Below are 26,368 nucleotides of genomic sequence, written 5' to 3'. Positions count from 1 at the left end.
CTAAGTCATCCCCTCTTCTTGCTTTCCCTTTTCACCCAACGGCTAGGCGCCTGTCAGTCGAGCCCCTCCTTAACTCCCCCTCCCACCCCACCAAAGAATTTAGTTTAGGCTAGTTTACAACTAGGTAATTATACCATTTATCAGTTAAGTACAGCCACTTGGGCCATAAGTCAAATGTTTAAAGAGTCCTGAAATAGTTACAGTGCATTGTGGGCTGCAATGCATTGTGAAAACCCAAAAGAACACACTTGAAGCCTTAACCCAACTACCAATAGGTGACGTTCAGGAAGATTATAACCTCATAGTACTCAGCCAGTGAGGAACCGGGGAAGGACTTGCGCACAAGGGAATAAATTGCTTGTTGTAACCATCCCAGGTGTGTCTGTGTGCCAGGCACTGGTCTTGCAAGACCACCATTCAAAGTCTTGCTTCTGCTGTTCTCTGGGTCCCTGAGCCCATCCTTTAGGTTTGGATGGGTATGGGTATTTCTCACAGATTAGCCAGAACTTTGCTTGATACAAGAGTAGGTTATAGTCTGTTTACACATTTTGTTAGGTTATCGTTCACAACTAAACAGAAACCTTTAGACTGAACTTAAAATATGTAAGGAGGAAGCTTTAGGCTAATCTTAATTTAACGAAAGTTAGAAGGTTGAACCCTGAAAGACTTTAATGGAAATTGGATGTTAATGCCTGACCACAGTGCCTCCACTAAAAGCTTTGCTGTCACTTCAGACAAATGTGCACAGTGAAGTAAGGAACAGCCTTTATTCTTGCTGTTGTTGTTTATTTTGTTTTTATTTTTCCATAGGTCATTGGGGTATAGGTGGTATTTGGTTACATGAATCAGTTCTTTAGTGGTGATTTGTGAGATATTGGTGTACCCATCACCTGAGCAATATACACTGCACCCTATTTATATTCTTTTTATCCCTTGTCCCCCTCCCACAAATCCCCAAAGTCCATTGTATCATTTTTATGCCTTCGTGTCTTCATCGCTAAGCTCCCACATATCAGTCAGAATGTATGATGTTTGGAACATTTTTAATGGAAAAAGAAAGAGAATTATAAACAGAACTAAACAGGTGAAAATATTTGTTTGATTTCACGCTATACAAATCACACTGGATCATACACGCTTATGAGTAACCATCTGATAATAAACTTTTATGGCCAAGAAATCTGTTTAAATTTGCAGATACCTATTGTCTAGTATACATTCAGATCCTATCATGTCATTCCCCATCTTAAACTTTTAAATGACTTTATCCTTTGGATAAAGTTTATACTCATACTCCTTAGCAGTGGGAATAGTCCTGCATGATGTAGTACCTGCTGTTTTCTTCAGGGACTTTCCTATTGTGCAATGTTCTATTGTGTCTTTGTGTCTTTGCATGTGAAATACATTCTACAAAGAATGCCTTTTTGTATCAAATCTAACTATGGCTATCTTCCTGTGAGATCTGGGCTACATTTGTACTGTTTACACTGTGTGTCGATTATGCCCTTCATCTCACATCTTTGCAGATTGGGGAAGGTGGTACAGGATAGAATAGCCCATGTGCAACTCCAAAGACCATGTGTAGGCAGAGGAAAGCTTTAGAGAACATTTAATACCTGCTTCCTTTTGGTTGTCCTTTTCCAGGAAGGCAAGGAGATGGCAGGAAAAACTGAGCCTCAGAAGGAAACTGCACACTGCCCCCTCCTTCTTTTCTCAGTACAGAGGGACTACAAGAGTCTCTGCTTATCTCCAAATGGCTGGCATGGTCCTTGTTCCTGTTTCCAACTGTCTACTCAAAAATGCATTTTCCCAGGGATAGGCAGAAAAGTCCTCAAAGCACATTTGCATGCCAGGGTCGTCTGGCCCTCAGCAATTACTTATGGTTGAGCTGGCCTCTATGAGGATTCAGAGTGGAAGCAAATACTACCCTTCCCTTCCCTATGGCAGCTTTTCCGTTTTCTGTTGCTGTGAGATCGGGTTGTAGGATGAGGTTCAGGCAGTGAGTCCTTTCCTAGTAGGCCTTTTTAATACCCCACTCAGTTTCCATGGCAGTTTGTTCTAGTCGTTTAGCAGAAATATATTCGGCATCTAATACATGCCAGGCACAATCCTGGTGCTGATGACACAGTGATGGTCAATACCTGCCATTGAGTTCAAACTGAACAGACTTTGAACTAGTGCTAAATTTCCAGTATGGGGAGGTGTTTCCAATCCTGTAGCACACACCATAAAGTGCATTTTCCTTCCTTTACAGTTCCCATGTGTAACTGTGCAAAACACTCTTAGACATAGTAGATACATTAGTAGGAGCGGTAGATACATCATTATTAAGTGCAAATACCAATTTCATGAGATAAGTATTAATATACCTAATTTAAAGACAGGAAACAGGCCTGGAAACAGGAGATCAGGTAACTTAGATACAACATGAAACATGGCTGATGATCTCTCCACTACTCAGGGTTGCCCAGTCTATGAACCTATGAATAAGAAAAGAATTGATAAAAATAACTTTGATGAAGTTGTTGTAAATAATAGTGTGGTATATTTTAAATGTATACTTATATACATATATGTATGCATATGCAAAATACTATGTATAGATGTACATACACTTAGGCACACACAATATACAGTACCTGTACGCATATATGAGTATGTGTGAGTGTGCATATGTATGTGTCTTCAATTAAATTAAGTAATTTCAAGAGAAAACCAAATTCAAAACTGTGCTTACAATTTATTTAATAACAAATGATGATGAAAGCAACATAACAATTTATGGGATACAACCTGACTTATATTTAGGGAAAACTTTACACTGCTTAGTCAGTGCAAGAAGCAAGAAAAATAAGACAATAAATATAAGTAAAATAAATCAATAAAAAATAATAAATGTAAAACCAGAAAACTGAAACAATGAATTATTAGTTTCTTTGAATGGAACAATCAACTAGACAGATCTTTAGAAAGAAAGATATGTCTTTCAGGAGAAACAAACATGAGTAGTGGTAAATACATAACATTAGGGATTAGAATCAAGAAAAAAAGAAGTGGAGACAAATAAAAATAAAGTAATAATTTGTGTAATTGTTCTTAACCATGGAGACATTGATACTTTGGGAATAGTAACTTACTGAAACAGATTCGACATTTAAAGAACTTGAATTAGACATCAAATACAAGGACTTATAAAGCTACGTTTTTGTTTTCATCTAATTCAATTCTGATATCAAAAACAGAACAGCTCGTTCTGCTTCTGACCATATAAAGGCCTTGCTGTTAATTGTGTATAACTATTAACAGTTGCTATTGTAATATATATCTATATTCTGATATATACCTTTATTTAGTTATTTTTTATGTCTCTGTCTCATGCACACACAGGCATACATATACGCTGCTACATTCCTGTCCATGACAGCTCACACTGAAACTGCCCCACCATATCCTTGCTAGATCTTGCTATTACTGTTCCTTTCCTCTGCTTCTGAAATTGTTCTCTCTTTTCTACTTCCTGCTTCTCAGTTTCTTGGAAGACTTAAACCTTAATATATACTCTAGGTGAGAACCTCAACCCAGAAACACTTTCAGAAATGCTCTCCACCAACTCTAGACAGAATTCTATGTTTTAATTTAGAGACTCACATCCCCCTCCATCCCTTACCTCCTTCCTCTGCCAAAATGAAAGTGGTAACAAAGTCCTGCAGCTTTGCTGCTCTGGGCTGGAATTTCCTCTCTCTTAGCCAAGACTAGCACAGAGTAGATGGGGGAACTTCTACTTAGACTCCTGGGAGCTGTCAGCTTTGCCTTCCGAAAACTGTAAACAATCTGGAATAGAGAAAACAGGAGGTATAAGCTCCATCATAAGAGGTCCAATAGGAGACTTTCAAGGTGGAGCAGGTTTTATCTACCAATGGCCTAGGCTATACTCCTAGTCTCCTGCTTCTACCCCTAGCAGGTTCTCCTGCTGACTGACATCCCACTACCACATGTGGCTATTTCTTCCCCTTTAAAGCCTTCAAGCTAAAATTACACAAAACTTATTGAGGGTGTGGCTCATACTTCCTCAGAAAGGGTAAAAAAATAAAATTAATTAGGGGTCTCTAAGCAAGCAGGTTGTATGACATGCAATATGGTCAGTCTCTGGTCTCTTTCCAGAAAATCAGGCCTGATTCATACTACCACTTTAATTCCTCCTTAGTCCTACTTCTTCAGTGCGTATATCTCTGTCCCTGTTCCCCAAAGAGTTCTCACTTCTATCTTCTCCTTTTATGCTATCCTCCCCTAGAGCATAGAGGGGCACCATCCTCAGTCAGCCACACATCTTGTTGTCCTGGTCTATACTGGATTCAGGGCAGAGGGTTGGGGTCTGCAGCTACAGCTGCAGAATTTATCCAAGACAAAGCCTCACCTGGACACACCTGTCGCAGAGCAAATAAACAAACAAAACACTCTGAAGACACCTGTAAAGGAAAGCTTTACAGAATTCTACAAATTGGAAGTAGGCCTTGGAAGTAGACTGATCTGTCTCCTATGCTTTGGAAGTAGACTGACCTGTATTCAAAAGCCCTCTGTCCAGCCTTCCCGGAATGAACACAACCCCCACCCCCAGCTACCCTGACTGGCAGGTATCTTGACAGTCAATCATAGTTACAAATTGCACCTAACACATGAAAATAATCTCCCCATTAATTATATTAACTTCACAGATATTCCAGAGCAGTACAATTAACTCGACCTTCAGCTCCTTAAAAGTGGAGGCTTTCAGAATTTTAACCATGGCCTGGGCTCAGACATTGGCAAGAGCATTCTGGAGTATGTCCTAACAGTGAAGATAAAATATAATTTTGAACTGAGCTTCAATCGGAGGATTTCCTGGTTATTTTCTATGTGGATAGGAGGTGCCTTCACTTGCTTATTAAGTAAAGACCTAAGTGTCAGGAGAAGGACAGGGTACTGGGAGTACAATGAAAAACTCAAATCACTGTCTTAAATAATAGTTTATGTGTGTGTGTGCCTGTGTCTATGCGTTTGGGTGAAGGAGGGATATTAGTTGTTTAATTTTTTTTATCCTTTTTAAAGACAGTTTTTGACCAGGGTTTCCATTTCTCCATCATCTCCCGGTCTCTGTGGTCTCGTTTAAACTTCACAAGTGGATGTGGCAATCGTGATGACAAGCTGCTTGCTGGAGTATTGAAGGCTAAGACTATGCCAGGAAAAAAGAGAGGGTTTTTTTTTGTTTGGTTTGTTGGTTTTTTTGCCTGGAACCATGAGAGGTCGAGAATATTGCCAGGAACAGCAGAGTCCACACCACATGTGTGCCCAAACCTACGCTAAGTTGGGTCACAGAACCAGACTTGGCCAATCTCAGGCTGCTCAGTTTAACAAGGCAAACTGGCAAATGTATAGCCACCTGAGCCTCAATTAATGCAGGGCCTGAGCAGCGTCATTCGGGAGCCTCAATCCTTTGACCTATCCTGGAACTAATTTCTGGTACCCTCTACAGTTTAAGGGGACCTGAGTGGGTGAAGGAACCAGAAAAACCCAGGAAGTAGAGAAAAAACATTGACGAGCCGAGACGCGACTGAGCCCCCGTCTCATCACCAATTGGCTAGGGTTATCCAGGTTCCTGCCTGTGATTGGCTGGCCCCACAAAGACACCGCCTCCCTGACGAAGCCGGCCCTGCGAACGGAGCCTGGAGCCGGGTGTAATATCCTAGAAGCTGCGAGCTACAGGGCCTGCGCTGCCGGGCATTGGGGTTTGGGCCTGGGGCGCTCTCTGGCCGTAGGTGCTGAGCTGCCGGGAACGGCCGCTTCTGACGCTGGGCCTCTGGACGCCGCGGAACGTGGCTTCTTCACTTTGAGTTTCCGCCGCGAAGCGCCAGTCCGGGCCGAGGAGGGAGGTGGGTAGAGAACGCTGCCTTTTCTGAAGTCAGATCCTGCAAGCTCACTGTAACCTCACCCGCCACTGCCCTGGGGACCTGCCCGGCGCCCTGTGGCCAGGCCACGAGCTTAGTATCCCCAGCTGCTCCCTGACCCCGAAGGTTACCGCCCGCCCGCGACCCCCTTCCCACTGGGTCTTCCTGGAAGTCTTCCAGGCCCCGCCCCCTCCTCAAATGTCCTTCTCAGACTGGCGCTTTACCCATGGAAGGCACAGTCAAAGCAACCGTACGTTTAATTATTTGAATTTTCTCAAAGTAATTCATATATCTTAAGTCAAACATTAAAGCAGGTCGTATTTAGAAGAGCAATGACTGCCCGTCCCCAGATGGTTGCAGAGGCTGCCACTTTTAATTTTTCCACGTATAGATGTTTTTATGACCCTAAATCAAAATAATATGCTTTCCACTGGATTTCTGGATTTACCATTTTGATGTTTCTTTGCCGTATCAATTTTCCATCGCTATTTTAGGTCTTCCATTTGTAGCTCTAAATAACAGGTATCTGATGGTGGCTCTTAATGTCTTCACTGACTTAGCTAAGGATATTCACACATCCTCCACTTTCAATCCACTGTCAGTTGGACCTCAACATTTACATTTAGTTTTCACATACTCAACAAGTATTTGAGCCACTGTTCTTGGCATTGGGGAAATAGAAATGAACAAAACAGAGAATGACCCTTTCCACATGACAAAGTTCCAGTATGGGAAGTAAGACAATAAACAAATACATGGCAAATGATGTCAAAAGCAGGATCATGTAGAAGTCACTTTCAGCTGGGAGAATAGCAGGAACCCAAGTCAGGTAGATTGAATGGACGAGGGGTTTTTGGGATTGTGTGGAAAATTATTCCTTTGCCTAGCTAGGTACAGGTGGTGTTTCAAGGGTAAAAGGAGACAGCTTCCTAACAGGGAGCCAGGATAGACTCTTTAGTAAGTTAGTGATTTACCAAAATGAGATTTTAGGATACTGGATCCCACAGTTTGGTAGTGATCGTGGGAGGAAGAAAAAACAGGAGTCAGGGAATCTAGTGAGTGAGAAAGCATGCCCTGCCAATGGCATATCACAGAGTCCTGAAAGATCTACTGCTCTGCTTTCTGCTTTCTGCTTCCTACCACTGGACTGCCCTAAACCACAGAGATTTCTCTCTCTCCTTTTGAATTTATATTATACTTTGAAGCTAAAGAGGTTAAGAAATTTGCCCAAGATAAAATGGCAGAGCCCCAAGCCAAACATCTGTAAAATTAGAAGAATAATGTCCTCTGTCTAGGGTTGTGAAATAAACCAACTTAATTCATGTAAAATGCTCAGAACAGTGCCTTGCACATCATGTAAGTTCTCAAAGAATGCTTGATTTATTATTAATCTATGCTCTCAATTTACCTAACAAATTACAAAATGATTTGGGGTTTAGGAACTATTTTCTATGTCTAGCTGGTTTATTCAACAAATATTTACTCAGAAATATCTGCATTGCAGGTGCTGTTTAGGTGCTGAGGATACTACAGGAACTAGGAGCAACATGGCCCTTCCTTGTATAGACTCTAGCTGGTAACACAAACTAGCAAAGTGAATGAATAAATATTGCCAACTAAGCCAAGAGCCTGCCATTGACCATTCAAGTTGCTTGCCTATATGTGGCCCTGGCAAAAATCCCAGATTTCTTGCTGGAGTAGTGACTTCATCAATACGGGTGTGATGATCATCAAATAATCTTTGTTTTAGTCATCCCAGGGATGTTATTTCATCTCTGCTTCTAACATATTACTGAAAGCTCAATATCTTGGCCTCTTGGTGAATAATAAGTATGTTAGCGCTGGAGAAATAGACAGGGGTGTAAAAGGCACAGGGAAAGAACTGCTATTTCTTTACAATTTTTACATTTTAGTGTGCAACACAAGAAACAAATTGAGCATGTAGGCTATGGGCTTCTGGCATACTACCTTTTGACACTATGAATTATATAAATGTAAATATAAACATACCAGAGAGTGAGGCTGGAGGTATTTATGGCCTTCAGATACTGAAATACCACATTTTATGTGACCTTACCCAAGTTTAAGAGAAACAATGCTGCTTTTAGAGCATGATTGGAGTGGTAATGGTCTGATAGAGTGAACCCGGAGGAGAATCAGGGTTGACCAAGTGAATGAAAACAGGACTCTCAACATTCACTCACTCAGATATCCCCATGATCCCCTTCGTGGTATGAGTAATGTGGCCCATTGGACCATACACCTTTCAGTTGGAAAGGTCAATGCTTATTAAAGAAGGTCAAAAGGAAAGTGGTTTTTTTCCAGAAATTAGTTACTGCTTTTACTGATCTCTCTATTCCTCTGTTATCTTTTTCTCTTATTTGTCTTTCTTTTCGTCTAGTCTTTACTACCCCTCCCTGGTTTCATTCATGCTCTGAGGAGGGTGTGAGAAGGAACCATGGATCCCACAGCCTTGGTGGCAGCCATTGTGGAAGAAGTAGCCTGTCCCATCTGTATGACCTTTCTGAGGGAGCCCATGAGCATTGACTGTGGCCACAGCTTCTGCCACAGCTGTCTCTCCGGACTCTGGGAAGTCCCAGGAGAAACCCAGAAGTGGGGTTACACCTGTCCCCTCTGTCGAGCTCCTGTCCAGCCAAAGAACCTGCGGCCTAATTGGCAGCTGGCCAATGTTGTAGAAAAAGTCCGTCTGCTAAGGCTACATCCAGGAATGGGGCTGAAGGGTGACCTGTGTGAGTGCCATGGGGAAGAGCTGAAGATGTTCTGCAAAGAGGATGTCCTGATAATGTGTGAGGCCTGTAGCCGGTCCCCAGAACATGAGGCCCACAGTGTTGTGCCAATGGAGGATGTCGCTTGGGAGTACAAGGTGAGAGATGGAAGCTGGCCACTCCAGTCTTCCCCCAGCCCCTAACTTGGCTATTTCTAGATCAAGGGCTTGACCACCAGCACCACAGACTGAGAGTTGACTCCTTTGGTTCCTGACACCCACAGATCCCTGGAATCAGATACAGGGAGCTATACCTTCCTTGTATTCATGACCTTTCTTGATTTCTTGCCCTCCTACTTCTACACCTTATCCCAGATCCTAACATGGCCTAATGCCTAATCTAGGGTAATTTCACTACTGAGAATGTGAAGAAAAAACAGTTTGGTTTTAACTGAGATTCTGGATACCTTGGATGAGTTTGGAGTGAGGTTCTGAATTAGATGGTCAAGGCTGTACCTGACCTGCAAAATTCTCCTAGCAATGCTGCAAGTAGACATTTGGCACTGAGTTGATCATTTGACTCCTTCATTTTATAGACAAAACTGAGGCTTAGAAAGTTGAAAACATGGTAATTTATTTTAGAGGTGGAAAGAACCATGAGTGAGTCACAGGATTGAGAGAGGTCATCTAACCCCTTCTGTCTTGAAGTTCAGTTAGTGAAAGGGAGATCAGAGGCTGTGACTCAGGTCTTCTTGCTCTTTGTTCAGTGTTCTTTCTCCTCTCCCAAGTTTGTTTGACAAGTCATCTCTGACACACCTGGGACTCCTTTTTTGTAGGTAACCTCATCAAATCTCAGCTTCTGGGCCTCTCTTTACTGATTCCTCAGATAAATATGCATGTGATACTTACAGTCCCCTGAGGGATTATCTCAGCGATTCTGTTATTCAGTGATCCATCACTAGTCTTCTTTTTTTGGAGTTGAAATTGGAAAGTGAGATTGTAAATCCCCTGAATTAGCTTTTCCTATATGGGAAGGATTCTAAAATGTGAAAAGTATTTACAAACTCTGCTTTTGAGAATATTAGAAAAGGGAGATAGTATAACATAGGGGTAAAGGGCTGGATTAAATCCCAGCTCAACCATTTATAAGCTGAATGACTTTGGGTAGGTCACTTTCTAAGTCTCAGCTTTCTTGTCTATAAAATAAGGTTAGTACCAGCCTGCGGGGATTGTAAGTATCACATGCATATTTAGAGCTTAAAATATATCTGGCACTTGATAAATTTTAACAAAATAGTTGCTATTTTGTTAAAATATCATAATTAAGTGGTATATCTGCACACTTTATGCTTTTCAGTAGAAATCCCTTGCATTACTATTCTCGGAAAGTGCTTCTTACCCCTCATATGCATATGAACCACCTGGGACATCTGGCTAAAGTTGAGATTCTCATTGGGTAGGTCTAGGATGAGGCCAAGATTCTGCATTTCAAACATCTTCCTACATGATGTGGATGCCACTGATCCACTTGAACCGTATTTAGAGTAACAAGGTTCTAGCAGACAGTAAGCTAAAAATAAGTAAGATAAGGATAAAAATCAGCATGGAAAGGAAAGTCCAAGGTACTTTTCTGGAGAGGTTGGAAATCAACCCTTTTTCACACTGTACAGACATTTAGAGACTATAGGAGTTGAAGTGAGTCTCAGCTCAGAGAGCTACCTTGGATGTCACCTGGGCAGAGTCTGCTTCCTCTGTGGCATTCTGTTCCCCCACAGCCTTCACTATGGCCAGTTGCCTGAAGGACTCTGGTTCTCTCCCATAGCCTGCCAATGCTAGGAAGCCTAGGCTGCTGGAGGTGGCCTCATGAGGTTTTTGTCTCTTGCAGTGGGAACTTCATGAGGCCCTCGAACATCTGAAGAAAGAGCAAGAAAAAGCCTGGAAGCTGGAAATTGGCGAGAGGAAACAAACTGCCACCTGGAAGGCAGGTTGCTCGTGGGGAAAGGAGTTCATGTCGGTTGTCCTGTGTGGTCCTGGAGCTGGCCTGGGGGTAGCATTCCCATCTCTGTGAGGCAGAATGTGATGCTTAAAATCAGAGAGCCTGGGGTTCTAATCCCTGCCTTCTCTGTACCAGGCTTAGGTAGGCCACGCCACCTCTTAATTCCAGTTTCTTGATGGTGATAATAGGGATAACCTCTGGTCTTGTACATGTGTCAGCTCACAGTGGCATGGCTTACATCATGCTTAGTAAGTAAAGCAGAGTTTCTCTTTGACTTTCCCAAGTTAGATCATATTTGGTAAGAGTTTGGTTACTAGAATATTGGAAAATCACCTCTGAAATAAATTTGAGGCCAATAAGTATCAAACTACTAGAACTTTTTATCAACAGAAAGTAACACCAAACGAATCTGAAATAGCACATTGAACAGCTATAATATCAACATGAAAATGAACCACCTAACTGTAGTTAAGTTATACTGCCTTAAAGACTTAAATGTAACACGTCTTGTCATTATTCTCAAAATGGAAAACAATCTAGAGAATGTAGTACTAAGATAATATCCTGCACCCTACTGGAATTAATGAGCTTGGAAATAGAGACCTAGATGCATGTGGTGGAGCTGGGAGAACAGGAAGCTAGGACAAATAGTATCCTTTACCTTTGCCCCTGCATAGCCTGTCACGTGGTTGGTACCATTGCAGAGTATGTGTGTAAGCGTATGTCAGTATCCTTGATACTGGGTGACTGAAAGTGTCAGCGCTGATTTCAATCTTGACTCCACAGATACAGGTGGAAACCCGAAAACAGAGTATTGTGTGGGAGTTTGAGAAATATCAGCGATTACTAGAGAAAAAGCAGCCATCACGTCGGCAGCTGGAGGCAGAGGTAGCATCAGCTCTGGCCAGCCTACAGAGGGAGGAGGAGGAGACCATGCAGAAACTGGAGCTGAACCGTAGTGAGCTCATCCAGCAGAGCCGGGTCCTGTGGAGGATGATTGCAGAGTTGAAAGAGAGATCTCAGAGGCCTGTCCGCTGGATGTTGCAGGTGAGGAGGAGGTTTTCCTGGGACCCTGAGTGATGGCTGAAGATAGACTGAAACTCCAGGAGACAGCATCAGTTAGTCTCCAGCAGGGACTGCCAGCACTCAGCACTCTTCTAGCTGGTCGTGGATCCTGTGTTTCCCCACCTAATACATGCTATTTTCCTATCCCTGGCTGGTGGATGACCTGGTCTGTTATAGCGTCATAGGTGGGGCAGTGCTCAGGCAGCTCTGGTGTCATTCCAGCCCCTCTCGTTTAGCTCAAGAGATGGAGCCTGAAGTTGGCCGGTCCAGCCAAAGCTCAGCCTGCTCTTCCATCCTTCCCGTAGGCTTCTCTTTCACTTCTGCATGGCATCTCTCCATTCTTGGTATCTGTCTCCCTTCCCTTAGAGAAACTCCCTGCCAGAGTTCAGTGACTGTTCCCTCTGAGGAACAGCACATACTCAAGTGCTGCATTTTTTTTCTCTCCTTCCAGGATATTCAGGAAGTGTTAAACAGGTATGTTCTCACCCTTGGAGCCTCTAAGCAGCCCTGTAAAGGATAGTGGGGCCTGGCTAGAGCCAGAAGTAGGGACAGAGCACAGACTCAGTACACACAGAAAAGCAGGTGCTAGTCTGACGTCTCATCCCTCTTACATTGTACTTGCTAAGGAATCTTTGTTGATCTTTCCTTTTTCTTCTTTGTACTTGATCAAATGTATATCAAGTGAAGCAATAAAATATGTGGTTTCAAGTAGATTGCTCAAAGAGGAAAAAGACTGCCCGTGACTCCTGCATGTCCAACAGAAAATGTATATACTTCTTCCTCTCCCAGAATCAAATACACATCCAGCCCCTCCCACAGCATGGGCATGTGAGTGTTCTCACCTCTGCACACAAACAGTTTGAGGCTCAGCCAAATAACCATCATGTCTCTGCTTTGCTGGGGTGGGGCACTTCACTACCTCATTGGCCAAGCCCCTCTTCCCTGTACTAAGATAAGGCCCATGTGGCAAAGCCAGGACTCCTGGCCCTGAGGTTCACGCTACTCTACCAGGAGCAAGTCTTGGAGCCTGCAGCAGCCAGAACCAATCTCCCTGGAGTTGAAGACAGATTGTCGTGTGCTGGGGCTAAGAGAGATCCTAAAGACCTATGCAGGTAATGGATGCTGGGGGAGATTATACTGGGCAGTGGGAGGCACCCCACCCAGAGAAATAAAATGGTTCAGTGCCCTCTGGGTACTCTATCCAGCCTGACTTTCACTCATCATTGATAAATCTGTGGCTGTATTTATCAGAGAGACCTCACCCCTGACCCCTAGCTTTATATCACTATTACCAACCAGGACCTTTTTTTTTCTAGCTGACGTGCACCTGGATCCAGATACTGCTTACTCCCGTCTCATTGTGTCTGAAGACAGAAAATGTGTGCACTATGGAGACACCAACCAGAAACTGCCTGACAATCCTGAGAGATTTTACCGCTATAATATTGTCCTGGGCAGCCAGTGCATCTCCTCAGGCCGGCACTACTGGGAGGTGGAGGTGGGAGACAGGTCTGAGTGGGGCCTGGGAGTATGTAAGGAGAATGTAGACCGGAAGGAGGTGGTCTATTTATCCCCCCACTATGGATTCTGGGTGATAAGGCTGAGGAAGGGAAATGAGTACCGAGCAGGCACCGATGAGTACCCACTCCTGTCCTTGCCAGTCCCTCCTCGGCGGGTGGGAATCTTTGTGGATTACGAGGCTCATGACATTTCCTTCTACAATGTGACTGACAATGGCTCCCACATCTTCACTTTCCCCCACTTTCCCTTCCCTGGGCGCCTCCTGCCCTATTTTAGTCCTTGCTACAGCATTGGAACCAACAACACTGCCCCTCTAGCCATCTGCTCCCTGAACGGGGAGGACTAAGAGAGCTACCATCCTAAGGAGAGGCCTTGGAACTGGGGCTAGCCCCCACGGGGCTTGGAGGACCCAGCCACTGACAGGTATCCCCTCAAACTGAGCTGAGCCCAGAATCCAAGGATTCCTCTGTCTGATCCTTTGGTTTCTTGCTATCAGGCTAAAGTCTGTCATGAAACCACTTATTTTAAAAAGCACAGGCCCAGTCAAATGAGCATTGCACCCCAAAGGGGAAGCATCAGGGCTGATGGTGAGGATCAGAGCACTTCTAAGGTGACTTGCTGGGGTAAGGATCAGGGCTTTGTCCATTTGGTAGCCCACACCCCTCTTCCCTTATTCCTGTCCAGTGTCACAGCTAAGTCATTGAAGATGATGAAGTTGGTATAATCTTCAGGACCTCATTAGGTAGGCTTTCCCAGTAGGCCAAAAAAAAAAATGCTGCCCATACCCAGAGCTGGTTGTTGTGCTGAGGCCAGTCAGAGGATACTTCCCCTGAGGTTTACTACAACTAAGCAACCTTTATGTGACCCTCACTCTGTGACCTCCTGGTGAGAGAAATTCAGTGCAGCAGGGGACACAAACAAAGCTGCCCAGGCCACCCCACCTCCATTCCCTCTTGAGCACAAGCTGGGCAAATCACTGTTCCTCGGACTCCCAGGAGACCAGTGTCCTAGTCCTGCTTTTTTTCTCTAAGTGGCAGGATCAGAAAACCTGTGAGCCTTAGTTTGTATTTTCACTTTATGAATGAGGAAACTGAAATGGCCTTAATGAAGCAAGTTATGTTTTACAGAGCTATTGAAGATAAGATTATAAAAACTATAAAGCATTTTTCACACTCAAACAAGGTTGACAAACTCACTTCTCAGATTACATGTCTCTACATCATTTATTACATTTGAGTCTAAAATATCTCACATGTTCGGAAGGTTTTATGTGTCCCCATTGGGAAAATGAGTGTAATTCAGCATAAAACCTCATATTATTGTCCTTCCTCGTAGAGTTGTTGTATAGATCCCAGATGCATCCCATGCATTTGTTCCTTTCTGAGGCATAGAGGAAGGCAAGCTGTGGAAGTCACGTGGTGACCTTCCCACTGTGCCATGATACAGCCTGCATCTTACAGCAGCGCCTTTGTCTCAGGACTCTCCTGACAGTCTAGAGAGCCTTTTGGGCAGAAAGGTGCTTCAAATGGCTGTGATAAGGACTATTAAAAATTGTGTTTCTACTTTAATTGTATTGGCTGTTCATGTATGTAGGAATTAAAACAGGCCAAACTGGAGAAATAAACTCATTCTGCTCACCATGCTTCCAGGTTGCTTCTTGAGAATTAGCAGTAGGAGGGGAGGTTTCCAGCAGCTGCTTGGAGGGGAATGAGCTGGTGAGTCACAGACCCTGGTGCTGGCAAAGGGTTGAGCCTTCCTTTGTTAGAGGAGTATCTTTGTCGGGGGATTCCCTGGCAAAGGGATAATTGAGAAGTAGGTCCTTAGAAAAGACTTCAGTTATGTCTGTGAACACTTGGCACAAAGGGTTAAGGGAAAATCAATGTTCTTTCGCTATTAGGACAAATTTTGGAAGTTTCCTTGAAATAGAAGATTATTAGGTGATAAATTCATTCAAATCTAGAATGAAGGAAGGAATGAAATGGTCTCATTCATAATATACTTTTTTTGGGTTAGTTTTATTTATTTATTTATTTATTTTACATGTATAAGCCTGTTTGGGCACTCTGCTTATTTGTTAGAAGAGTTGTAAGGTTAAACAATGCTACATTATTACAAATTGTCTGATTTTTAAGACCAGACAAGAAGATTAAAGCTCTTAAGTGCCTGAAAACCCTTCTCTACAGAGTAGTTGTTTACACTTCCCTCCTGAGAACCATATGAAAACAAGGACCTTATTTGTCTGTTCACCATTGTAGCCCTAGCCTAGTACTGTGTGTGTGTGCACACGTATGTGTGTGGGGGTGGGGGTGGGGTTGTGTGTGTATTAAATATTTAAGTGGGGGAACTTTCGTGTGACTAGAATCAAAACAAAAGTAACCTGCTTTTATATTAAAGTAGTAAAAACTAGAGGATACCTAATTATATTCGTGTTCAAATATGAATTTAATGGAAATTTTCTTTTACTGTACCTTTCATAAGTGGTCTAGTAGGACAGGAGGCAGGTGGCCATGTGGCGGTGGAGAGACTGCACTGCTCCCTGAAATGCATAGGGTGGCATCCCCAGTTTGGTCCAAGCATTCACTGCAAGGCAGGGAGGAGCTTTGCCTACCCATGTTTTGTAGAGAAACTGAGGGATGCAATACCTGAGCCTTACGGAAGAAGACTGCAAAGAGGGTAAAATGCCTGGGTACTGCAATAACAAAAAAAAAAGAGAGAGACATAGGGGCAAATCCTTCAGTTCAAAACTACCCACAGAAATGCAGTCTTCATTTGTTCAGTCAAGATTGGTTGTAATCTCTTAAAATCTAAACATGAAGGGGCTACTGTGCATCCCAGGCACTAATTAAGAGAGCATGCATTGCTTCATGTGATGGGCCAGGACCATATCTGAATGTAAGGTGAGAAGCACAGGATTTCCCATTCGGCATAGCCATGGAAAGGAATCAGCACACTTTGGGAAGTATGTGGTTCAGTAAATATTTGAGTTCTAGCAGTGGGTTCCACCTGGTTTTAGGAAAAACCAACGAGAATGAAACACAAAGCTGGTAGGGCAAGCTTCCTGATGGAAATGCTGTGGAGAAATTACTGTTTGGGGTGCCGGCTGGACTATACCTTTGTTGCTTTACATCAGGTTCTGTAATACATCCAATATGCTTTCATTTAATGGACATAGCCCATTTTTCAGGTTTCTTATGGAGAAAGAATCATGTGACATTTCAAAATGAAAATCTTATCAAATGTGTTTAACAACCTTATAATCTCGTTTTTATGTTAGGGGATTGTGAGGGAAAAAAAATTTCACTTTACTGCTCTTTGGGACCTCTAACAGATTTTTAAAAGGCTGATTTCTACTCTGCTGGTGTTCAGAAATTGAATACATTGTTGGCAGGTAAACAAGTCTACTATTAGCAAAAGGTATGGATGTTAAGTTACTAAGTAGCTTGTCTGTTTGAAAGAGTTGTCATATAAGTACTGGTCCGTATAAGACTACTCCCTTAAAATTATGGAATTAGAAATGTGTTGGGTATATTTTTAAGTTCATATAATATGTCAGAGATTGTGTTATATGCTTTCCGTGTTTCATTTATTTAATCTTTAATACTCTATGAATTAATGTTGTTTTCTCTATCAGTAGACAGGAAGTGTTGAGTCAGATACAATAACTTGCCCAGTTTCTTCTTGCACTTTGAATTTTAACACTATTAGGAAATTATTTTTTATTAAGATTTTCAAATGTACCAGAGTTAAATACATGTTTCTCTTATATGTGAGATCTTTTTTTTTTTAACATATACTGATTACTCAGTTCATGACTTTCTGAAGGGGAAAAACAAAACCAAAAATCACATAAGCATCCAGTGACCTGGAGAATAGTGGTTACATTTCAACTTCTTTATCTGTATTGCTGTCTATTAACCTCTTTATCCCAGCGCACACCCCACAAGAGGTGCCCACAAGAAGAAAGACCTGTGTATATTTGATCCCCATCTTCTATGTCTTAAGGTTGAGTTACATAGACCAGGACTAGGAAGTAACAAGAAAGATTTCCAAAAGCAAACTTAGTTAGCTTCTGTTCCTCAAAAACAAAAAGCTGGTAATTGGTATACTAACTCCAACTAGGTTAACAATAGAGGATACATTTAAAAGTTTAGTGGTATTTTACAGAACATAACAATATACCTGGGTGTTCAAAGTGATTTGGAATCAGAGAACCAAAGTCTTAATCTCTTCATCCATTCTTGGCAGTTGGCTTTTGTTGCATGGGCCACTTTTCTCCTTCCAGTTTATGTGTTGTAGAATTACCATAATCTCTGATCACAAGTCCATATCTCCCCAGAGGCACAGTAAACCATATGGTTTAGGAAGGACTCTGGTCTGGGTGTGAGCATAGGAGTCAAATGGAGTGAGATCACTATTGGCCCAGAGGGCAGGGTCATACATTAATAACTTTTTCCATGTAATCACATGGAGGGAAGAACAGTTCTGAGAATATCAGTCAGTTTTAGAGGGAGATACCAAATAGGTGGTTTCTTCAGCAGAGGGGATGGTGGAATATTAGGTAGGAAACATGGGTCAGAAATTATAGAAGGAAAAATTCCAAAGTTCTATTCCGTACCAAACTTACTCTGATTCAGACACTATTGTATTATCTCATTTAAAATGTCAGAAAATTTGAAACATTTCATTCATATTCTTGGTAGAAATTTAAAGGTTGCACAAAGATACCCTTTACATTCATCTTAGAATTCCTTATAGTACCAGGTAAACCAGTCTAGCTCCACAGATCTCTAAGGCATCTTTGAATTTGGAATGCTCCAGATCTGAACAGATACTGTATTCATGAACCCAGGTTGGAGTGGTGAAAGAGGAAGGGTTTCAGATAACTCCATATTCCCTCCAGCAGTCGTTTGGTCCTCATGCTATAGATGATGGGATTTAAGGTGGCTGGGATGATCAGGTACAGGTCAGATAGAAGCACTTGAGTGTGCAAGGGCACTACATCCTGCCCCAGCCAGGCCACATAGATGGATGCCATTCCAGGTAGATAGTACAAAGCCATAACTCCCATGTGGGAGCCACATGTGCTTAATGCTTTCAACTGAGCATTCTTTGAGGAGAGCCCAAATACTGCTCTGAGAATCAAGAAATAGAAGGCAGCAATGAAGGCCACATCAGAGCCCACCATAATAGAGGAACCAATTAGACTGTAGAGACTGCTGGGCATGGGGTCTGCACATGCTAACCTGGCCAAAGCTAAGTGCTCACAGTAGGAGTGAAGAACCACGTTGGAGCCACAGAAAGGTAGATGACTCACCATCCAACTCAGTGGAGTAATGGCTATGATAGCTCTAATGGCGATGGTCACACTCATTCCCAGCATCACTTGAGGTCTGAGAATGCTCTCGTAGTGTAGGGGCTTGCAGATGGCTACATAGCGGTCAAAAGCCATGGCCAGCAGCAGGCCTGTCTCTATGGCTGTGGCTAAGTGAACAAAAAACATCTGAGTGAAACAAGCATTAAAGCTGATGGAGCTGTCTCCTGAGCAGAAGATGGTCACCATCTTGGGTACCACTGAGGAGGCCATGCCCATGTCCACAGCAGCCAGAACACACAGAAAGCAATACATGGGCTTATGTAGAGTAAAATTCATCCAGATTGCAGTCACGATGAGGGTGTTTCCTAACAGGGCTATGATGTACATGGTGCTCAATGAGATAGCCAGCCAAAGATGTGAAGATTGTAGTCCTGGGATGCCCACAAGGATGAAGGAGGCAGGGGTTTCCATTGTGTGGTTGTAGGCTGGACCCAGGATCACAGGTGAGACTTCTTGACTATTGTATAAATAATTTAAGAGAAGAGTGCAGTCCACCAAGATTTATTCCCATCTGTGATGATAGGAAAGCAGAGGGATATCTCAGCTTGGTGGTATTCTTAGGATCAGAAAAGGGACATCTAATAAGGTTATCATGCTCCACCTTTTATCCCCTTCAGTATTCTTTGCCTTAAAACTTACTGTTCATTGTTGAAGGATTAGCTCGAGGGTTACCTCAATTAGGAAGTCTGTTTTCTTCCTCCCCTATTCCATGTGCAGGCTAAGTTAGTTACCTTTTTCTGAGCTTTCACACAATCTGCCATAGTGACCTCTAATGGACTAAATGGACAATTCTAAAACTCTACCTATGACTTTATGGTATACACTTAAGTGCATGTATATTATTCATAGCCTTATAGCAAAGATATGATTCATAACTGTGGTCTTAAGTCTCTTAAAAGATACTACTACTCAGGATAAGCCGACTTTATCACTTACTATTGCCTCTCCTAAAAAAATTTTAAAAAGCTTCCATTATGAGAAGGTTCCATATGCCTACCCTTAGATACTGTCTCTAGTGACCCATTTTTAACTTATTATTAGAAATGTGTCTCCTCCTTGAGTAATGGGATAGATTAGATTAATGGAATTCTGTGCTTGTGATCCCATTTGCTGCAGTAGACATTTTCTCTGTTAAATAAAAACTAGACGAGCATTCACCAAGTTCTCAATCCTAATCATGGAACATATATTTGTCCCTTCCTTTTACCTCCTAGAAAGCTTAGCACTGATTGTTGACTCCACACTCAGGTTCCAGCAGCAACTTCAGGAGTCTTTTAAAAGGACAACTTTCTGGGATATGATTGCAAGCTGTGTTCCTTATGAAACAAATCAAAATCCCTATTCTTAAGAAATGCTACATCCTAGAAGAGATAGAATACAGTACGTAGCTCACATCACAGTCAGTTTATAGGAGGCTTACTGTCTAGAGATACTGAGTGAGACATCTTCAATGACAGAGCATGAGAAGATGAGGAAAGCTACTGAAGTAGAATGGTAGTGAAGAGTGAACGGAAAATTCAGGAGATCCTTGAGACTGCTACATGCGTTCTGGATGCCACAAACTCCGGGTTCTGCATTATTGTACAAGGACTGTAGAAAAGTTCAGGGGTCCAAACAGCCTCTTCCCCACTCACCTCTGATTCAGGATGTTCCTCCCCTGGCTGCCCTGTGTAAACTCACCTTTCCTTAGGAGGCAGCCTCAGCTGATGTTGCCGCATTGGTCCTCTTGCCAGCCCTGGAAACTAAACTGGGCATGCCTTTCATACCCTTGAGTGGGCTTTTCTTTTTAATCTCCATTTACTTTTCTTCTCAATTCACATTGCTGGAGATTTACAGTTGTTGTCAGTCTTTGCAAAGAACAGGGCACTTGGTTTGGTTCGTTATTTCTTTTTCTAAATGTTTACTTCAGTCAGCCTATTGATACTTAAAATTTTCTGGCTAAGATCAACAGTGATCTCCAAGGATCTGTTGCCAGTTTAGTGACTCTTTTTCTTTATTTATTTTACTTGACATCTCCAAAACATTTAATACAACTGCCTGTTCCCTGATTTTTTGTTAACTTTTTAAAACACTATGAGCATACTGTAAAATACAAAAATATGAGGCATATATCCTTATAAATAATTATTATTAGAAGACAGGAAGACACATACCTAGACACCACAATGTGTACTGAGATCAAGATAGACACACTGTTGTTCTCTGGTTGTTAAGGTTTACTGTTTTCAGAATGTTTTGGCCAAGTTCAACTAAGATATATTTCAGTCCTGCACCTGCCTTTGCCTTCATCCTGTGAAGACATTCACATGCAGACCTGGAGGGTCAGTCACTGAAAACCAACTTGGGAAAGTTCTTTAACTTCAATAACCTATGATTTACAGACCATAAAATATGTGAGGATTTTTCATTCCTATTAAAAGGATAGGCAATGCATAATTGAAATTGAAATTGTATTAATGGTAAAAGAACTAATATACACCATGGAATATTATGCAGCAATCAGAAATGATGAGTTCGTGTCGTTTGTAGGGACATGGATGAATCTGGAAAACATCATCCTCAGCAAACTGACACAAGAACAGAAAATGAAACACCGCATATTCTCACTCATAGGTGGGAGATGAAAAATGAGAACACATGGACACAGAAAGGGGAGTACTAAACACTGGGGTCTATTGGGGGGAAAAGGGGAGGGCCAGTGGGAGGGGGAGGTGGGGAGGGATAGCCTGGGGAGAAATGCCAAATGTGGGTGAAGGGGAGAAGAAAAGCAAAGCACACTGCCATGTGTGTACCTACGCAACTGTCTTGCATGCTCTGCTCATGTACCCCAAAACCTATAATCCAATAAAAAATTTAAAAAAAAAAAAAAAAAAAGAACTAATAACAACACATTTGAATGGGGCCTGTCTGGTTTATGATAATTTTGAGTTATTCTGATCTCTGACTGAACTGCTCCCATCCAGCCCCTACTGTTTGAGTTCCGTTCTCACAACTCTACTTAGTCTCTTAAAACTGTCTCTCCACCATGCCCAGTATTGTGCTTCTTACCTTCTCTGCTTTCACAGTAATTCTATGTCCATTTTCCCTCCAACCTTTCCTATCCAACTATCATTTTCATGAGCTCTTGGTATCAGAAATACCCAGCACACCTGATCAGCCCTGTACAAAAGGAGTGGGGGCTTATATTTTCCACTCTGGGGTGACCTGACCTTCATACTCTGTCAGCCCAACACCAATGCCCAAGTCGGTTACCCATAGTCCAAGAGTTTTCTCTGTTTAACTTTCTCTAAATGTGGCCTCATAGTCCACATTTCTTTCATGCAAAAGAAGAGGGGTTAATACAGGACACCTGGGGAGGAGCAGAAAGAGCAAACAAAATCTAACATAAGCAAACAATGGAGAGTCATATTGTCTTTTCAAAAAACTTCCCACTGGGGACTCTCTATTCCCTCTGGATACTTAATCATCCTGCATTGTCCCTGGATACCCATCTTCCCGTGGCCTTTGCCCAGCAAACAAACATTGCAACTCCTCAAGAGACTGGGTTTTCTTTGTGCTCTGGACCCTGGGGATTTCCAGATTGTAGGAGGAAGCAAATGCTTAGTGGCTGAGGAGTCTTTGTGTCTTCAGGTCCTCAAAGGATACCTAAAAGTTAGACTAAGAGTATAGAGTGCATCCTGGGAAAACCAAAGACTTGTGATTGGTAGGATTTGTGAAAGCCCACTATGTGCCTTGCATCCCAGTAAATGCTTTCTTCAAATATTATCTCAGTCAATTTTCAGAACCTCCTGAAGTAGCTGCCATCATCACATTGACATCTTATAGATGAAGCTGAGGTTCATAAAGGTCACAAAACTAGTAAGCCAGAGAGTCAAGATCTCAATTCCAAAAACCATAATTCATTTCACTTTATTGTAGAACTATTCACACTGATAGTGTACTCAATATCTCAAAGCTGAGCTCACATTTCCTCAGTTCTGCCTGGAACTCAGGCCAGGCTTCACTGGTTAAATGTTTCCCATGATGTTATAATGTCCTGTTGAACAGAGAAGGGAAATGGGATGTAGGACAGAGCAAGGAAGATGAGTTTTTCAACTGGATGTAGGACATGCACCTGAGCACAAAAGTATGAGAACAGGGCTATTCTCAGCTTGGTGATATTGCAGGGTCCAAAAAAAAAAAAATGACTTCTAATGCTATGCTACTTTTCTTACTTCTTAAAAATTTCTATTCATTTTTGAAGGATCAGCTTTTAAGTCCCCTCCTTTGGACTTGTGTTCTGCTCCAAATGGAGTATAAACATGTTTTCCAAACAGAGAATAAACCAGAGTTGGTAGAGTCAGGAGACTTGAAAGGGATTGAAATTACAAGAGACTAGAAGGGTGTTGGGGCCATGTTTTAAAGGTCATGACTTCTGCCTGGGCATCTTCTGTGGGAAGGAATAAAATTGGGAGAAAAGAGTCAACAGGCACAAGCTATAACGTTTCTTGTATTATTTTAATGCAAAAGACACATAACTATTTGGAAATATGGAAGACTAAGACACACTGTTGCATGCATGCTCTCAGTTCCCCAGATCCTAACTGGACACATAATAGTTCATAAAAAGTGAGTGGTCTTTTTGTTGTCTTTTATTTTGAGGGATGGTGAGGGGGAAGCCAGAAGGAGATTTGTGCCTTGTCAGGCTAACCTAACACATTACTAAAGATTAGGTGGACCTAAGTTCAACCAAATCTATATTCTCTACCAAAACTTATCTCTGATTCAGATCAAGTTGATTGAATCCACTGAAGCTATCAGAAAATCAGAAACATTTCATTCACACTCCTCCTAGTAATTGAAAAGCTATGCAAAGATATCCTTTACACCTTATCTTAGAATTCCCAGGTAAACCAATCCAGCTCCAGATGCCTAAGACATCTTTCTTTGAAGTTGGCTCCAGATCTGAACAGATATTATGTTCATGAACCCAAGTTGGAGTGATCAAAGAAGTGCTTCAGAAAACTCCATATTCTCTCCCGCAATTGTTTGGTCCTCATGCCATAGATGATGGGATTTAAAGTGGCTGGGATGATCAGGTACAGGTCAGCTAGCAGCACTTGAGTGTGCAAGGGCACTACATCCTGCCCCAGCCAGGCCACATAGATGGATGCCATTCCAGGTAGATAGTACAAAGCCATAACTCCCATGTGGGAGCCACATGTGCTTAATGCTTTCAACTGAGCATTCTTTGAGGAGAGCCCAAATACTGCCCTGAGAATCAAGATATAGGAAGCAGCAATGATGGCCACATCAGAGCCCACCATAATAGAGGAACCAATTAGACTGTAGAGACTGCTGGGCATAGGGTCTGCACATGCTAACCTGGCCAAAGCTAAGTGCTCACAGTAGGAGTGAAGAACCACATTGGAGCCACAGAAAGGTAGATTACTCATCATCCAACTCAGTGGAGTAATGGCTATGATAGCTCTAATGGCGATGGTCACACTCATTCCCAGCATCACTTGAGGTCTGAGAATTCTCTTGTAGTGTAGGGGCTTGCAGATGGCTACATAGCGGTCAAAAGCCATGGCGAGCAGCAGGCCTGTCTCTATGGCTGTGGCTAAGTGGACAAAAAACATCTGAGTGAAACAAGCATTAAAGCTGATGGAGCTGTCTCCTGAGCAGAAGATGTTCACCATCTTGGGTACCACTGAGGAGGCCATGCCCATGTCCACAGCAGCCAGAACACACAGAAAGCAATACATGGGCTCATGTAGAGTAGAATTCATCCAGATTGCAGTCACGATGAGGGTGTTTCCTAATAGGGCTATGATGTACATGGTGCTCAGTGAGATAGCCAGCCAAAGATGTGAAGATTGCAGTCCTGGGATACCCACAAGGATGAAGGAGGCAGGGGTTTCCATTGTGTGGTTGTAGGCTGGACCCAGCATCACAGGTGAGACTTCTTTCCTCTTAATGCAATAACGATGTACGACAAGAATGCAGTCCTGTAAGATTTGTTGATACATGTGGTGCTGGAAAAATCTAGGGATATTCTCAGCTTGGTGGTAATCTCAAGATAAAATATGTGGCATCTGACAAAATTATCCTGTGCCACTTTCTTTCTTCTTAATATTCTTGCCTTACAAACTTTTATTTATTGTTCATGGATCAGCTCATGGCTTCCCTCCTTTGGAAAGCCTTTTCTGCTTTCCTTCTTCCCCATTCCATACCCTTTCTTCTGGGCTTTCATGCAATCCATCATGACCTCAGAGAGACTAAACTAATCGTTGTAATGCTCTCCCTGGACTTTATCATATACACTTACGTGTATGTCTCTTGTTTATGATCTTATACCAAGGATATAATCCATAATTGTGGTCACAAGCCTACTAAAAGAAGTCTATTAATGTATCTTTATTACAGTAAATTTGCCACAGAATCAAGGATAAACAGAGAAATGAAACTGTCTTTCATCTCTGTATGCTGTTACTAATTGTATAAACAAAAACTTCCTGAGGTCAAACATATCATATTTTTTATACTTGATACAGCACATATAAAAAATATGAAGGAAGTGTCCTTGTGAAGAAATACATGAATGAGTTGGGAAAAATAAAGTCATTGGATAACAACATAGTCACCTTCCATAGGAGATGATAAACTATCTGGAAATCTGACCTTATCTAAACTTTGTTTTGAATATCCTGTTCACTTAGATTCAATTAATAGTTTAAATTTCTACAAAGAGAACCTTGGGGCTACCTTATAGATAAACTTTCCCCAAGAAGCTTTTATGATTTTTCAATCAGCTAACTCCTTTTTCCTGATAAACTACCTAAATATTCCAGGCAACAAGAAAGCTTTATCTTTTATAATGTCAGGTACTTTATTATGAATATAGCATTGCTATTGCTGTGTTAAAAAGTGTAGTATTCTGGGAGACCGAGGCAGGTGGATCACGAGGTCAAGAGATTGAGACCATCCTGGTCAACATGGTGAAACCACAAAAAATACATGTAAAAATACAAAAATTAGCTGGGCATGGTGGCATGTGCCTGTAATCCCAGCTACTCAAGAGGCTGAGGCAGAATTGCCTGAACCCAGGAGGCAGAGGTTGCGGTGAGCCGAGATCACGCCATTGCACTCCAGCCTGGGTAACAAGAGTGAAACTCCGTCTCAAAAAAAAAAAAAGTGCAGTATTCATAATTTGAGTATATTTCTCCATTTGTAAAACAGGACAAATATCCCTTCCATGCAATACAGTTTGTATAACTTAACACAATTACATTAATATTTTATCCAAGATCATGTATCAAGTGTGTGATAAATTTGAGGTTCAAATCCAGTCTTTCCAGCTGTGACTCCCAGGTGTCCATCCAGCCCAATATGGACAGTCAAGAAAACTATGAGTCCTGACAAAACAAACACTATAGGCTTCACTTGGCCAGGTCTCGTAAGACAAAGAGAACTCCTGCTGTGCACAGGCAGCAGCTAAGCTCCACAACTTGTTGATCTCTGTTTATTGCTGCATTCACTATCCATTGCCGCTTTCAGGTGTAATACCTGATTACCATATCGTATCATGTGTAATAATCTGGCTGGAGAACCCGAAATACAAGTAGTCAGCCTAAACTACCATTACATTCTGTGTGACAGCCCTTTAGTTACCTTCTCCTTAGGTTGATTGGTTTCCATGATTTCATATGGTGTCTGGTCATGGGCACATTTTCCCAGCCATGTGAGAATACTCCTTGCAAGGGGCACAGCTTCTTATAATGGTA

At 42.2% G+C, this 26,368-nt stretch overlaps 3 protein-coding genes across 6 annotated transcripts; 1 reads left to right on the top strand and 2 right to left on the bottom strand.

Moving 5' to 3' along the window:
- Window positions 1-5,707: 5,707 nt before the first annotated feature.
- On the top strand, window positions 5,708-14,869 carry TRIM68 (tripartite motif containing 68). 4 transcript variants are annotated; one of them, XM_035265587.3, is made up of 8 exons: window positions 5,708-5,906; window positions 7,426-7,497; window positions 8,323-8,805; window positions 10,532-10,627; window positions 11,429-11,689; window positions 12,159-12,181; window positions 12,719-12,819; window positions 13,024-14,869. In XM_035265587.3, the coding sequence occupies exons 3-8, from the start codon at window positions 8,380-8,382 to the stop codon at window positions 13,572-13,574; spliced, it is 1,458 nt and encodes a 485-aa protein (XP_035121478.2). In that variant the 5' UTR covers window positions 5,708-5,906; window positions 7,426-7,497; window positions 8,323-8,379; the 3' UTR covers window positions 13,575-14,869. The 4 variants fall into 4 exon arrangements, with proteins under 4 accessions (XP_035121478.2, XP_078195369.1, XP_002754903.2 ...); XM_078339243.1 differs by having other exon boundaries at window positions 7,426-7,639; XM_002754857.7 differs by lacking the exon at window positions 7,426-7,497.
- Window positions 14,870-17,999: 3,130 nt separating this feature from the next.
- Window positions 18,000-19,028, bottom strand: OR52I1 (olfactory receptor, family 52, subfamily I, member 1). Its single transcript, XM_035265588.2, has one exon. It carries the CDS (start codon window positions 19,011-19,013, stop codon window positions 18,066-18,068), a length of 948 nt encoding a protein of 315 aa, XP_035121479.2. The 5' UTR covers window positions 19,014-19,028; the 3' UTR covers window positions 18,000-18,065.
- A 4,066-nt stretch (window positions 19,029-23,094) lies between these two features.
- OR52I2 (olfactory receptor, family 52, subfamily I, member 2) lies at window positions 23,095-24,635 on the bottom strand. Its single transcript, XM_002754856.6, has one exon. It carries the CDS (start codon window positions 24,611-24,613, stop codon window positions 23,564-23,566), a length of 1,050 nt encoding a protein of 349 aa, XP_002754902.4. The 5' UTR covers window positions 24,614-24,635; the 3' UTR covers window positions 23,095-23,563.
- Window positions 24,636-26,368: the final 1,733 nt, after the last annotated feature.

This window comes from Callithrix jacchus, chromosome 10, assembly GCF_049354715.1.
Source record: "Callithrix jacchus isolate 240 chromosome 10, calJac240_pri, whole genome shotgun sequence".
Classification (NCBI taxonomy): Eukaryota; Metazoa; Chordata; class Mammalia; order Primates; family Cebidae; genus Callithrix; species Callithrix jacchus.
Note: the sequence above shows the minus strand (reverse complement) of the source record. Positions and strands in the feature narration are given on the sequence as shown.

Excerpts from the sequence above, each read along its gene's own strand:
- TRIM68 (XM_002754857.7), top strand. The coding sequence starts at position 8,380 with ATGGATCCCACAGCCTTGGTGGCAGCCATTGTGGAAGAAGTAGCCTGT. Across the intron at positions 11,690-12,158 it reads CTGTCCGCTGGATGTTGCAG|GATATTCAGGAAGTGTTAAA; the intron begins GTGAGGAGGAGG and ends CTCTCCTTCCAG. Across the intron at positions 12,820-13,023 it reads GATCCTAAAGACCTATGCAG|CTGACGTGCACCTGGATCCA; the intron begins GTAATGGATGCT and ends TTTTTTTTCTAG.
- OR52I1 (XM_035265588.2), bottom strand. The coding sequence starts at position 19,013 with ATGGAAACCCCTGCCTCCTTCATCCTTGTGGGCATCCCAGGACTACAA.
- OR52I2 (XM_002754856.6), bottom strand. The coding sequence starts at position 24,613 with ATGTATCAACAAATCTTACAGGACTGCATTCTTGTCGTACATCGTTAT.